Source organism: Triturus cristatus, chromosome 5_1, assembly GCF_964204655.1.
Source record: "Triturus cristatus chromosome 5_1, aTriCri1.1, whole genome shotgun sequence".
In the NCBI taxonomy this organism is placed as follows: Eukaryota; Metazoa; Chordata; class Amphibia; order Caudata; family Salamandridae; genus Triturus; species Triturus cristatus.
In genome coordinates this window covers 814,524,872-814,540,475 of record NC_140587.1, presented here as the reverse complement: position 1 = coordinate 814,540,475, position 15,604 = coordinate 814,524,872, and the positions used below count along the sequence as shown (strand labels likewise).

The window sequence follows — 15,604 nt, the reverse complement described above, 5'->3', positions numbered from 1 at the left end:
GTAATCAGGTCGACCGGCGCCGATCTAGGCCTGGATCCAAGGTGACCCTGCGGCATCGAAGGCCCAGGGCCCCCAGCGGAATCCGCGAAGACGCGCCGGCGGAGTCGGGCTGCCCAAAGATGGCATGCATCGCTTTGTAAAAGGTGGGCAGGGGTCGCCCCAGGTCCTGGGAAGGGAGGGAAACTCGGAGTCTACCCTTCAGGCCCTGCAATTGGAGCTGCGGGAGGGGCACCACCCGCATTCCAAAGAAGAGCAATAAAGCTTCTTCGACTTCTTCTTGTGCTTCGACTTACCTGAGGAGTGCGAAGACTTTGAAGAAGACTGGTGGTGGTGGCTCTGCGACCGGGGAATGGAGCAGACTGGTGGGCCTCGAGAAGCTTTCGTGACCGCTCCTGCAAAGACTTCGGATTCATGGTCCGGCAGTCAGAGCACGACTTGGGGTCGTGGTTAAGCTCCAGGCAAAACAGGCACACACGGTGCGGATCAGTCACCGACATCAGTTTACGGAAGGAACCGCAAACCTTGAAACCGGGCATCCCTAACATGCACCAGGAGTCCAAAGACTCAAAAACGGTGTCAACAAAAGTCATCAAAAAGTCAGTCAAAAAGTGACTGGAGGTACCGCTCTCTCTGGATCTGTGCTGGCTGGTGAGGGAAAAAAGGACCATCAGCGCACGAGGGCGGCGTCTAAGTAGCTACCGCAACATTATCCCAGAGACCATGACGCCAACAACTAACGTGGAGCTGACTGACGCCACCTTCTGACGAGCAGGGGTACTGCTGATGTAAAAATTCTCCGGATACAGTCTGACGCATGGGGGTAATTCTAAAGCTAAGGAATCGATAACTGTCTCTTTCAGATTGCAGTGGTCGTACAGTGAATAGAGGTCAGGATGGAAGACAGGCCCTGGTTCAGTGGCCTATACTCCTAACATCTTCTTTTGAGTACAATTCGAGAAACACCGGTGACAGCAGGTTGGGTCATGCCTTTTTGCTTGTTCTAGAAGAGAAAATGGCAGGATATGTGTTTCAGTTTGGCAAGAGAAGAGAGACATAGAAAGGAACGCTTCAGCTTCAATCACATCCGCGACAGGATCAGGGCTAGTTTTGCTCCCTTCTTTCCATACTCTACGAGCATGACCTCTGCATCACAAAACCCACTAATAATTGGAGGATCAGATGATGGAGTGCATTTTCTACTTTCCCCACTAAGTCTTTTTCTGTCAATATCTCTTGGTCCCAATGATCTTAAGCAAAGAGTACAGTGTCAAATGGAAGAATAAAAACAGATGAGTACTTTATGACATGGTGGTTATTTATGGATACGTTTATTAAATCACATTTTAGAAACTTAAATACTTTATGCAGCAGGATGCATTGTTAAAATTACAATGTGCTGCAGTATACACTGGAATGGTTCACTTTTTTCCTATAATAGCATTTATAATTTGAGCCCAACAAATGGGCAAACGTTTATCGATGGTACAATTAATTTATCAAAATGTCTTACTTCCATTCAAATATAGCTGCATTTCCATAAATATTAAGCCAAATATTAGCCAATCTTGTGCTAAGAAAACAAAAACAAAATCACAATCAATTCCAAAATACATACATTTTTATTAGTTAGGCACTTTTGATTTATCTATTCTTTATTATGTCTGCATCCAACAGAGTTAACAGTTGATGTTCCTTTAAGCACACTTGTCAGGATATTACATACTTTAGATAGTGTTTTGTTTGCATCAAACACAACATGGCCCCTGGCAAAGTATTCAAAATCCCAAAGAAAGTATTCAAAATCCCAAAGAAAGCTATCAGCCAGAAAAGGAAGCACTTCGATAAGTACTGTGAAATCGGTTTAGTATATTTTAATCCCCTTCATTCTCGGTTAAAGGGTTAAGCGGCCGAGGGGTATATCGTCTGCGGAGATACTGTAGGCTGGCAGAGTCAGCATCGCAAGAGAGCTCTATCAAAGGAGGAAGAGGAGGAAGGAGCTGGGCATAACTGGACCCTCTCAATCCAGCCCGTGGCGGATCCAGAGGGGGAAAGAAATACCTGAAACAAGCAAGAAAGGAACAAAAACACCAAAAAGGAAAGAAAAACAGAAGAAAAGGAGAAGTAGTAAATATTACAAGAACTAAAAGAGGGAAAAGACATGCTAGGGAAAAAAAGCTTTAGTAACCTCATGCTAGACAAAAGCAGAAATTAAGATCCAGTTGGAAACAGGAGCCAAGTTGTCATTGTGTAAGCAGAAAGTGTCAATAAAAGCACCATTGTCTGCAAAATAAATGGCAACATATACTAGATTTAAAAACAAAGGTTTTTACAGATTAATCATCGGCAGCTCTCCGTAGTCCTGCTGGGCCATCATGACAAAATGAAAACGCCATTAGTGCTTCATTTACATCATTATACAACACATGCTTAATGATACGTAGAACACAAACAAGATCCTTGCAATACTTTTCAAACCAATGACGATTACGTCAATTCAGATGCTAGGGCATAAGGCGACCTGTTTTACAACTTGGTTAATTGTGAAAATAAAAACACATTGAATTACTGGGAGGTTAGAGAAACACTTTCAATTTGAGACATGCTCATGGACTTTGCAGTTTTGAAAATGCTACTATGCAATATCGTACAAAGGCCTGCAGATCTGTCAAATGGTTGTTTGCTAACCTAGGCGGCACAGCCTATACTCTCATTTCAATATGCTGGATGTAGCAGCTCACTTTCTGTGGCTCTTTATTTTTACTAAAGCCATGTCTAGACTCTGCCAACACCCAATATCCACGCGAGTGTACAAGACAGAAGTGTACTTCAGAGAGTGACACATGGCTGGAGGTGGGTGGATACAGTCTTGCACAGACCAATCATTTTCAGGACCATTGACCACATTATTTAATTCAATATGTACAGGAGAAAAACTGTGTGCATATAAATCCCCTATCATCATTACACATACTACAAGTTTATTACAAATACAAATGATAAAAGTCCAAATATGCATACGGTACTACACAATGCAAACAGAAAAACTGAAAAAAGGGGAAAAAGGCAGCTTACTAAAAATGCTTTTGTTTCCCACCCACCATGGCTGCGACAAAAGACAACCCCATTTTCGCTCTGTTAGCTGTGACGAATCATACAAACACAACGGAAGCTGTTGAGGTGAAGGTGCGTCAGAGAGCTGCCTTTCGTTTGGCGGCTTCAATACTGCACGCTGTCTTGTACAAAACAAAGGAATACTGGGCACTGACAAAATAAAGACAGGTGATTTGTGTTTAGTAGTAAGCAGGTTGCTGATGTGTCTTGGGAGAGGTCAAACGGCGTTGGGAAGGGGATAAAGGAGCTTGCTTTCCATTCCTGTGCATGCAACAAGCAGCAAAACAGCAAAGTTACTCCAGTTAGCTTGGTATCAGCTGTGCTTTCTGTTAAAGGACATAATACAAACGGAGAAGGGAAATGCATCACGATCTAAGCAACATTGTTGTAGTCAACAATACAATTTTTACACTGCTAAATAGTTGACTTACTCATTAAAAGATTACGTTTAAAAAATATATATAAATTAGACTGTAAACTCCTTCCCCTTAACATTCTAAGGCCACCCACATACTCTATCATTTAAGAAGAAAACATTTGATATCAGCTGTAGTATTTAAGATATCATACATATTATCAAGGCTCATTCACTTCATGCCATGTTATTTTTTAAGCGTTGCAGGACCAAAACCAAAAGAAATGTAAGTGTGTGCAATACAATTGCTGGTAAACAACAAAATGACCACAGAAAATACATCACTGCTCTTAAATGGCCTCCTTGGAACGACGTATTAGGAAGCAAAACATAAATAAGAGCACTCACACCAGCAACCTACTACGGATTTGTCATACATGTTAGGGATATACAAATAAATCTCTGTCCAGCTAGGCTACACTAGGTGTACTTGTCACTTCAACTATGATGAAATGTCTCAAATTATGCACAAAGTATTCAACAACTGCTCTATAATGAAAAAGAAAATGTTTTGGTCTGCAAACAAAAAAAAACAGAACGTTTCATTTTATAATGCATAAAAGACCTTCACTGTTCTGGGTAATAGAAACAAACCTTCAAATTAAACAATTTAGAAATCCTTTTGTATTCATATCGATATATTGGTAGTCCAAAATATCATGAAAGGATTATGTTACTTACTCTGTAAGCATCTGTTCTTGGCATGTAGTGCTGTAGATTCACGTTTTGCTTACTCCTGCCATCTAGAGTTGAATCTGGATGTGTGCAATTTGTTTTTCTTCAAAGACGTTTTTCGATTCACGAGGTAAAATGACTCCTCCTCTTGATAATAGTGCGCATGGGCTTCAACACCATTTTTAGATTGTTTTCCCACAAGAGGGTGAGTATGGAGTATAGGTAAGTATTAGTAAAACGTTGTCCATGCATATGAAAGTATAGATAATATCTGCAACGGCGAAAGGTGTAAGGGGTGGAGAGTGGGCGCTTGTGAATCTACAGCACTACATGCCAAGAACAGATGCTTACAGGATAAGTAACAATCTGTTCGAGGCATGTGTGGCTGTAGAAAAACATGTTTTGCATAGACTGTATAGCAGTCTTCCAAAAGCTGTGGTTAACCAGGGGAGGCTGCAGGTGTTTGAGAAAGTGTACGTAGCACTGCATGTCCTACATTAGCTTGTTGGCACGCTAGAACATCCCCACAGTAGTGCTTAGTGAAAGAGTGTGGTGTTGACCATTTAGCTGCTTTACAAATGTCAGCTATGGGGATGTTGCCCAAGCAAGCCATGGATGCCCCCATTTTATGAGTAGAAGGTGCTCTGGGGGTATAGACGACATTAGTTTGGCTTTGATGTAGCTTGTTTGAGTACATTTAACAATCCAGCTGGAAATGTCAGATTTTGAAATGGGATTCTCTTTACGATGGGGCAAAAAGCAACAAAGTTGTTTTGTTTTGCAAAAGTCTTTTGTACTGTCAATATAATACATTAATGCTCGACATCTACTGTATGAAGAGCTCTTTCTGCCACAGAATCTGGTTAAGGGAAGAAAACAGGCAGTTCAATTGATTGGTTAATGTGGAAAGGGGACACTAACTTTGGAAAGAATTTTGGGTTGCTACGAAGAACAAACCTATCTCTATGTATTTGGGGAAATGGTCCTTCTAAAGTTAGTGCCTGGAGCTCACTGACACGACTTAGTGAAGTGATGGCAATTAAGAAAGCAACCTTCCAAGTTAGAAATTAGAGGGGGCAATTGTGTAATGGTTCAAAGGGTGGACCCATAAGTCTTGTGAGAACAATATTGAGATTCATAGCAGATGTAGGTTGGACTCCATAAAAGCCTTAATAACCAACACTTTGAACAAAGGTAAGTGTTGCCTGTTATGTACATAGGCAGCCACTGCTGCTAGATGTAGACGTATGGAAGTATAAGCAAGGCCAGAGCGCTGTAAATGCAAGAGGTAACAAATAACGTTTTGCACAGATGCATTGAGTGGATCAATGTTTTGGTTACAACAGTAAAAAACAAATCTTTTCCATGTGGCTGCATAACAAGCTCTAGTGGTAGGTTTACGTGATTCCTTAAGAACAGTCATATATCCCAGTGGCAAATTTAGATGCCTGAATTCTATGATTTCAGGAACCAAATCGAAAGGTTTATCTTCTTTGGGTTTGCATGATTTGGCCATGGTTCTGAGTGAGAATGTCTGGGTTGAGGTGGAGTTTCTCGTGTGCAACTACTGAAAGTTTGAGTAGTGTGGTGAATCATGGTTGATGAGCCCATGTGGGAGCGACCAAACTGAGGGTGAGATACGTTTGCCTGAGCCTCCGTACCAGAAATGGAAGAAGAGGGAGAGGCAGTAAAGTGTATGCAAATATCCCTGATCAATTTATCCATAGCGCATTGCTTTTGGATAGAGGGTGTGAGAAACTGGAGGCGAAGTTTGGGCTTTTTGCGTTCTCTACGGTTGCAGAGGTCTATCTGTAGAAACCCCCCATTTGTGAAAGTATGGGAGGAGGACTTAAGAGTCGAGTTCCCACTCATGGACTTTAACTACATCCTGCTGAGGTGAATGGCAAAATCGTTGTCCGTGCCCGGAAGATGTTCCCCATACAGATGGATTTTGTGATGCATTGCCCAATGCCATATGGTCTGAGAGGCGCATGACAACTGTAGTGTCCCTTTCCCTTGTTTTTGTACATGGCTGTCATTGTCTGCCCAGACTAAGAAAACTTGGTCTATGAGTTGAGGTAGAAATGCTTCCAACACTAGGCGAACAACCTGAAGCTCTAGGTAGTTGATGTGGAGATTCTTGTGTTTGGTGTCCCAGAGACCATGAACTGTCAGATCTTGTAGGAGAGCACCCCAATCTGTGAGGGATGCTTCTGCTGCTAGCACAACCTGTGGAACAGGGTCGATGAACTGCCACCCTTTTAACAAGTTTTGCATGTTCCACCACTGCAGAGTGTGATGAGTGTTGCTGTCTACCAACAATAGATCATCCAGTGGACCCTGTGACTGAGTCCACTGTCGTGCCAAACATTCTTGTAGAGGATGCATGTTTAGTTTGCCACGAGGGACTATGGCGATGCATGATGCCATCATTCCCAAAAGATGCATGAAAATTTGGACTAGTAGGTATTAATTGGCTTGAAATTGTGGTATGAGTGTTTGAAAATGTTTAATTCTGGCTGCATATGGATAGGCTAAACCTAACTTAGTGTTGAGCATAGCCCCTAGATATAGCTGAAGCTGTGAAGGTTGAAGATGGAACTTTTAAACCTTGATAGTGAACCCCAGTTGATGTAGGAGGTTTATGGTAATCTTAGTGTGTTGACACCACATATGGTGTGTATAGGTTTTGATAAGCCAGTCGACTAGATATGGGAAGACATGAATGTTTTGTCTGCGCAAATGTGCTGCTACCATTGCTAAGCATTTGGTGAACACACTAGGTGCAGTGGCGAGTCCGAATGGAAGGACTTTGAATTGGCAATGTTTTCCTGCAATCACAAGCCAGAGGTATTTGCGATGTGCTGGGTGAATGGGGATCTAAAAGTATACATCCTTTAAGTCTAGTGCGGACATGAAGTCGCCTTGCTGTAGAAATGGAAAGCACCTGATTAAGTGTTACCATATGGAAGTGCTCTGATAGTATGTAGTGATTCAAAGGCCATAGATCTAAAATGGGCCATGGGGAGCTGTCCTTTTAGGGAATAAGGAAGTACAGGGAATAAACCCCTGATGTTGTAGAATAACTGGCTCTATAGCTCCTTTGAGTAGGAGAGCTTGCACTTCCTGTTTGAGCAGTTGATATTTCAGAGAGAGTTGGCGGTGCGAGGTGGAATATTGGGAGGAGTGCTAATAAGCTCCAGGAAATAACCATGCTGGATGATGATGTCCAACACCCACCGGTCCAATGTTAAGGACAGTCAGGAGGGCAGAAACTGCTGTAATCGACCCCCTGACAGGTGTAGAATGATCGTGGGAAGGATAAGTGAGTCACTGTTCGTTGTTGGATGGGGCATTACAGGTTGTGTACCTTTGCCCCGACCCTTAAAGACCTTTAAAGTAGTTACCCTTGTAGTTACCTCTGAAATATCTTCCTCATGGAGAGGACTGGGTTTGTGACATGCAAGAGGCTGTGGAGGCATATGTGGAGGTGGCTTTGGAACCTGCTTTATAGAAGCTACGAAAAGAGCCCTGAGAAGTGGGAGTTTGAAGTGCTCCATAGATCTGGCAACCTCAATATTTTTTTTCATCTTTTCCAAGGCCTCATCTACTTGTGGGTCGAAGAGATCCTTCTTCGGGGACGTTTAGTAAAGTTTGCTGTACTTCTGGCTTAAATCCAGGGATATGCAGCCAGACAGGTCTTTCGACGGAGAACACTTGTACTGATGCCTCTGGCGACAGTAGCTGCAGAGTCCAGTGCGCATCTAATGGAGGGATTGGAAATTAACTTTCCTTCCTGAACCAGTTTTTGGCCTTTCTTTTTATGTTCCGCTGGGAGATATTTGAGTTCCTCCATCTCATCCCAGTGTGCTCTGTCATATCTGGCCAACAGCCCCTGTGTTTGACCAATTTGCCAATGATTGGCGGATGCGCAGAAAACTGTTTGCCTGACGAAGTTTGGATTCCTTATCAGGAGGTGGTCCGTGTGCTGTAGTTTGTGAGTTTGCATGCTTACGACCATTTGAAACAACTAGGAAGTCTTGTGGAAGCTTGCCTCGAATAAAAATTGATGGTGCAGCCTTATATTTATTATCTACCCTAGGGGTAATAATGTGAGCCCTTGCAGGATCCTTAAAAATATCATATGCATGGCACATCATGCCTGTAAGCATTGGAAGAAACAGAGACACACCCATGTGTGGTGCATATAATCTCAAATAAGAAAATAATCTTCCATGAATTCCTTATGTAGTGTAACTCCATGGTATGCTGCTGCCCCAGCAATGAGCTCCTGATATGATGAAGTATCATCAGGAGGTAAGGGCATGGCAGGGTATAGGTCTGGATCTTAATCCCCTGGCGGGGTCAATGCCATAATTCTGTCAGGGGTCTGGTTATGGTGCACCATAAAAGTGTCATCATTCCCCCTCATCTGCATCTAGGTCTTTATGTGGAGATCCCGGGGTGTAATATTTAAGGGAGTCAGTGTTGTACAGGCGGTACAGGTGGTGGTAGGTGAGAAGGAGGAGAAGGAACAGGGTGCAGTGGACTGGTAGCCTTGTCCCTTTTCTTTATCTTCAGTTATTGACAAATCAATGTCTTCTTGGAAAGAAGTTTGCCGCTTGGTAGAAGGCACTGATGTAGTCTTTGTGATAATGTGGCCAGTCTCTGGATGTAAATGGATCAGTTTTTGTTTTGGATCGAGTCTTTCCTGCATGGTCTCTAAAACGGGCTCTGGGAGTGTAGTGGGAGCAGATTATGGTGCTCAAGGTTTCAGACCAGAACCCGTTTTGACTTTTGGAACCGAAGCAGTCAAAGCAGAAGAGGTGGAATCTCGACATAGTACCAGAAGACTTCACATGCGCTTTCAGGGCCGAGCCCTAGGGCAGGGCAACTGATGCAGAATCTCAGTGCCTACCATGGGCAGATGGCAGTGGCGGCACGGAAGCATTTGGTTTCGTGGAAGCCCAAAGTTTCAGTGCGGACAGGTGAGGGGTTTGAGTACTCATGCCACCTTGACCCTGCAGAAGATTGTATGACTCCAAGATTCGAACTCCGACTTGGAGATCTATTTGAACTGAAAAGGCCCCTTCTTCGGCCGCAAGATCTTTCTCTTCTGGTTCGATATATTCTTCTCCGAAGATATTGGACCTGTGTTCGAATTCACACCTCGCAGGGTCTTTTTCGATCGAAACGACCAACAGGCCTCACAACTTCTTCTCTGTGCTCGGGGGATGAGCACAGATTGCATACCTCGTGAAGGTCGGTCCGCAGGAACTAAGAATGGCAACTGGGGCAGAATTGAAACGGAGTACTTTCCATCAGCAGAGTAGAAACAATGGAGTAGAATGAGAGGAAGCCCAGACAGGTGAGGCCCGAAGGCCACGATCAGAACGTTCCAACCTGACAAATGAGAGGCTATTGAATTCTGACACGTGAGAGAGGGAAAACACGTTTGAAACCATGCAGACTAGGGTAGAGTGGATTAGGCACTGAAAGGATACTGAAAACGGAGCGCCTTAATACATTTCCAAACCAGACGGTGGAAAGAAAACAATCTAACAATGGAGCAGATGTCCATGCGCACTATTACCAAGAGGAGGAGTCACCTTACTGTGTTACTCAAAACACTTCTTCGAAGAAAAACAACTTGCACACATGCAGACCCAACACTAGATGGCAGGAGTATGCAAAGCATGTGTATCTACAGCCACACATGCCTCAAACATAATATTTAGGTTTTCATGGAGAATCAATTAGAACATACTTTTTCATTTTCATGTTCGCACTTTAAAGGAAGAGTTACTTACCTTCGGTAACTATATATCTGCGAGAGACAGTCTAGCCGCAGATTCCTTAACTTTGAATATCTCCCCATGCGTCAGACTGGATACGGAAAATATTTTTTCCCCAGCAATACCTCTGCATGCCGGGAGGTGGTGTCGCCCGGCTCTGTCCTGACGTCGTCCACTGAAGTGACGTCAATGGACCCATATAAGCCCCTCCTGGCGCGCGGACGACAGTTTTCTACAGGAAACGTTTCCACGCCACAACGCGGAGCCATGACAAAGATTGCTATAGCATAGGAACAGTGTGTGTGAAAAAAAAAAAGAGTAAAATCTTTGAAGCAACAACGAGTAACATGAAAATGAGAGTCAAATCATTTAGAATGAGAAACAAAAGTACGTTAAAAAAGCACCCAGTACCAGGAGGGACTAAAGGGAGCTCACAGAGCCCTTGCTGCAAGCAAGGGCCCAACAAAGCGCCAAGCCGAGCCCCACCTCGAAGGGGTTACGGCTGCGGCACAAAAGATATGACAAGGCAGGCACAGCTTGTCAATACAGGAGAGAAGTTAAAAGAACCACAATATTGAAGCAACATGTTGCAAGACAAGTGATAGAAGTGAACGACCACCAGAAAGTTCACTACACACACCCTCCAGTGATCGAAGGACTGTAGCACCATAGAAAGAACGAGGCACAGGCGTGGGCGGGAATGTAAAAACAGAAGAACTCCACGCATGAGGAACACCGGTGGAGCAACATGAGAAGGCAGTGAAAAGCATAGACCTTAATTACCTAAAAACGTGAACGTAGTGGAGAGCCATAGGGCTCGAAAGCCGAACACCCCCTGCGCCAAAGGAAGGTGCGAGAACACACCACAAACCAAATACTAGGACGGGGGACGGGGGGGGGGGGGGAGGCTGAAGGGTCCCACGCAGAACAACACACCCTACGACAGAGTGAGGTGTGAGAGCACACCTCCGAAAGATCAAGGCCACCGGAAAGGGAGCTAGGTGGAAAAACACCATCTGCAAAGGCCTTTGTAGAGCGGGGAGGATGGGCGGGCGTTAAGGAATCTGCGGCTGGACTGTGTCTCTACCAGATATATCGTTACCGAAGGTAAGTAACTTCCATCTGATAGAGACATCTAGCCGCAGATTCCTTAACTTAGAATAGATACCAAAGCCATACCCCATAGGATGAGGGTCTGAAAAACAACCACCAAGTTCCAGGAGAACATATTCATCAAAAGGCTGACGAAACACGGTGGGAACCGCAATGCCTGGGCAACTGACATTAGACCCAGGAAACTCCGTAAGGAACATGAACAAGAGACGGCAAAGACACCACAATCCGGCGAGGGACAGTATGAGACCGCTCTCGTCCAGACACGGACAAAAAAAGTACGGAACTAGAAAGGTCAGTGCCAACGGAGGAAAAAATGCAGTAACTCCTTCGAAAGATGGATCCCTGCACCGGTTCCCATGATCCATGAGGAACGAAGACCCAAAAGGGCCAAAACAACATGACAACGGTAGAGCATACCGCCTGAACATACACCACAGTGGATGCAAAAATGAAAACAGGGGACAGTCCAAAGACTGTCCGACCAAGCACAGGAGCCGCAACAGGAGGCCCGTGTGTGTAAGAAAAAAACACATCAAATGTGTACCCCCTAGGACATGTGACAACAGTGGCAGGGCCGAACCCAGTGTCTAGTGCCAACAGAGACAGAAGATTCACCCTCTAGCAAAGCTCAGGATGTAGGCATGCAGCCAAACGTACCAAAAGGTACCACTGTGAGGGAATAACCGGCAAAGCCAGGAACACAGAGAGGACTATCCCGAAGGAGAGAGTGAGCAAGAAGGCCTGATACTAGGGTAAAAAGAACCTAGTATGCGAGCACCCCTGTGGAGCGTAGAACCTATGACATATACACATGGAGACAGGAATGTTGCCACACATACGTGAAGTGACGAAACCCTAAACAGGGAAGTCACTTAATCGGTACCACTGTACCGGTGTGCGGCATAACAGTCAAAGAACACAGAAAAAACAACAGTTCCGAGGGGGAAGGAACCTGGTCTCCTGTGAGGCAGGCGGAAACATAGACCATGATACTGCCAGTAAAGGATTGAGAGAAGGCACAGACAGAAGCCTGTCGCCAAAAAGCAAACACCGCCATAGACCGACACAGTCTTCCAACAAGGAGAATGTCGAGAAGAATAAATGCACAGTAATGCTACCTAAAGAAGCAACTGTGCCAGAAGGGGAGTAAGAACTCACACCCCGAAAAACAGCTGGTGGGGAGCCCATCACCAGTGCTACAAATGTGAGTAAGAACCCACACCCTGAGAAACAGCTGGGGTGGAGCACAGATCCGGTGGCAGAAAGTCATAGACAAGAGCCATCCCTTGTAGGACTAGGAAATCTGCACAGGGCTTGAACGGACAAACCGGACCCACTGTCCTGCAAGAAGCAAGGGACCGGAGACCCTGCTAGGGAAGTGGAGTAGAAGGCAACACACAGCCAAGACAGAGCCGGCGGGAACTCCCCTTGCCCTAGGCAAGAACCAGACAGTGCTTGAGCCACAGGAAAAGACTTAAAGCACAACCTGTTTGCACCAATACAGCAAGTTTCAGAGAATACAGAACGGAACAGAGGAACCTGTGCCCCAGGGGCGCATGTCCACCTGAAGACAGGCAAGACGGGCACAGCGAGGCTGCAAGAACACGCCAGCAAAGAAAAGGTGTGACAAAACCCCAACGAAACAGTAGGGAAGGACGCCCCTACGGAAGCTGGGATGTATTATAGACCAACCGTAGACAACCAATTGTAACCCCCGGAGAGAAACCAACCCCATGGATCTCCCCAGAAGAGACATCCTACAACAGTAGGAAGAGTCAACTTGCGGCAAAAGACCCTGGGTAAGGAAGAGTAGCAATATAACAGCCAACAAATACCCCACATAGGGTAAGGCACAACCGTACAAAAGAAGGGTCTCTCTTGAGACAGTCTTGTAGGCAGAGGCTCAAAAGAAAGGTAAACACGGCTTAACCAGCTGTACCAGAATGAGGAAATAACACGGCTGAACAGCAACACAACCCAGAACATCTGTAACCCACAACAGGCAACAGAAAAGAAAGTGACGGCACCGTCACAAAACCAAAAATCCTCCACGAGGATTAAAATTTGGGAAGACAATTAAACCGACAGGAGGCGCCTGACCGCCGAATCAGCATGGGCTTCAAAAAGAGTGACCCCATCAAATGGTAGATCTCTAAGCCCACTCCTGAACATGCTCTGGGAAAACACCATCGCGCAACCACACATAGCGGTGCCTGACAACCGACCTGGCCATAGCACGACCAACAGAGTCAGTGGTGTCCATGGCAGACCGAATCGAAAATTGCGCCATATCATGGCCATCACGGATTAGGCGGGCCAGATCGGCACGAGAGCTCTCGGCAAGGAGGGGAGGAGCTGCTCGACAGAGTCCCAAAGAGCAAATGTAGCCCAAGCAAACACACACAAAGTGTTTAGGGACCGGAGTCCCGAGCTGGCGGATGCAAACACATCACGGCCACATGGTAGAGAGAGCTGCCTGAAGCACAAGTCCTCCAGCCCCAGGATGGGAGGTCAAACAGGAGGGGTCATCGAGAGCCTGGCGATGTGCCACAGCACGATCCACGGGGTCCCCCGAAGAGGGCCTCGCCCATGTCTCGAGAAGGATGTCAAATGATGACTCCGCAAAGGGCAACAATGGCTCCATGTCCCCCGCGCCCTGGTGGAGAAGATACAGTAAAGGCTCCGAAGGTCTAGAGACTGAGGGCGGTTGCATCCTCAAAATATTTGCAGCCCTGCAAACAGCCCTGACAAACGTCCCACTAGCCTCCATGGCCCCGCAAGTCGGTGACACCAAGTCATCAGAGGGTCACGGACGCAAGCTAATCCGGCCACCTAAAAGAGGCTCAGCAAAAGAATGAGCAGGCCAATGCCCCACTGGCACTCGCTCCGGAGAGCGTTGAAGTGACTCGGGGGTGGGGAATCCACTGAGACCACATCCTCCACCAATAAAGCCGGAGTTGTTACAGGCGTCGAGGAGACGACGAGCCGGCGTCGGCGACCTCCGAAAAGGCCTCGACTGGCTGAGTGGAGCAAACCTTGGTAACCTCCGAAAAGGCCTCGACCGTCCGAGCCGAGCCGGCGTTGGCGACCTCTGAAAAGGCCTCGACCATCCGGAGTCGGACCGGCGTCGACTCAACATTCCCTGAGGGGGAAACCTGCGGGGAGAAAGTGTGCCGAATCGGTGTCGTGCACCGCGCTGCAGCCACCTCCAGCGACGCCGCAGGGAGCCTCGGAAAGCTGTGCACTGTGGAAAGGCTAGATGTCATAGAATGCTCCTCAGGGGCGTGTCCCGACGTTGCGGCGACTCCAGAGTCAGGGCACTCGGTCGGAGCCGAGGGTAAAACCGCCGGCGGAGTCCCGACCAGAGTGCCTACCCCCCGTGGAGCCCAAAGGAGGGGCAAAGTAAAAAGGACTGCAGGGCCCTGCAGTAGTCCTCCATCTGAGGTCGAGTCGCCCAAGCACCCGGAAACGTGGTCGTTAGAACTGGGGGTCTCTAGTTGGTAGAGGTCGGTACCTTTGACCAAATAGGGACCCTTGCTTCTAGTCAGGGTAAGGGGGTACACTCCTAAAATAACCCCTGCTCACCCCTTTGGTAGCTTGGCACGAGCAGAGGCAGTGTGTAAAGCATTGTGAACACATACAGTAATACAGTGAAAACACTACAAATGGACACCACACCAGTTTAGAAAAATAAGTAATCTTTACTAGAATTAACACAAGACCAAACGACAAAAATCCACAATACTGTACTCAAAAATAGACTTTAAAATGGTAGGAAATAGCTCACTTCAATGTAGATGGTAAATGCGACACTTTACTCTCAAAGTACCTTGGATGCATCGCCTTTCCTGCGACTCTTTTGTTTGTATTGCGTGAGTCGCAGGGAAGGCGATGCGTCGGTTCCTTGCTTCGGGGGGAGGTGATGCGTCTGTTCCTTACTGCAGCGCAGGGGAGGTGATGCGTTGGTTCCTTACAGGAGAGGGGGTGATGTGTCGGTTTCTTACTGTGATCCGATGCGACGATCCGGGTGTGATGCGAGAAAATGGCCTCTTGATGCGATGCAACATTGTTGAATGCGATGCGTGCACGCCTGACAGCGAACTCGGTAACTTCTGAGCCGCGACAGGCCCTGCAACACGCTTCTCCGGTGATGCGACGCACTTAGTCGATGATGGAACGGTGAACGGCAGCAGTGGCGGCACGCTTCTTCGGCGATGCGACGACAACTGCTGCTGCGGTGGCGAAACGCTTTTCCTTGTTGCGTTGCGCTTCCAGCAACTCGCAGTCTTCTCAGAGGGCTCAAACAACAGTAGGCACCTCTGCAGGCAGAATTCCACAGCAAGGGAATTCAGGAGAGCTCGTGGTGAAGTATTGTATCCCTGAGACTTCAGGCAGAAGGCAAGCACAGTTCAAGCCCTTGGAGATTCTGCTTCAAGATTGCAAAAGTACACACAAAGTTCCTTTTCTCCTTTCCTTGGCAATAAAGTAACCA

At 46.4% G+C, this 15,604-nt stretch overlaps 1 protein-coding gene across 4 annotated transcripts in view; it reads right to left on the bottom strand.

Annotated features, from left to right (window-relative positions):
- Positions 1-1,312: 1,312 nt before the first annotated feature.
- SEH1L (SEH1 like nucleoporin) overlaps positions 1,313-15,604 on the bottom strand; it is a 151,356-nt gene continuing 137,064 nt past the window's right edge. For 2 of the 4 annotated variants that reach the window (XM_085605858.1, XM_085605860.1), the window contains one exon: positions 1,313-2,058. In XM_085605858.1, the coding sequence (XP_085461984.1) occupies positions 1,872-2,058 (187 nt within the window). In that variant the 3' untranslated portion in view covers positions 1,313-1,871. Of the gene's footprint in view, positions 3,438-15,604 lie in introns of all 4 variants that reach the window. The other 2 variants (XM_085605861.1, XM_085605859.1) reach the window with 2 other exon arrangements.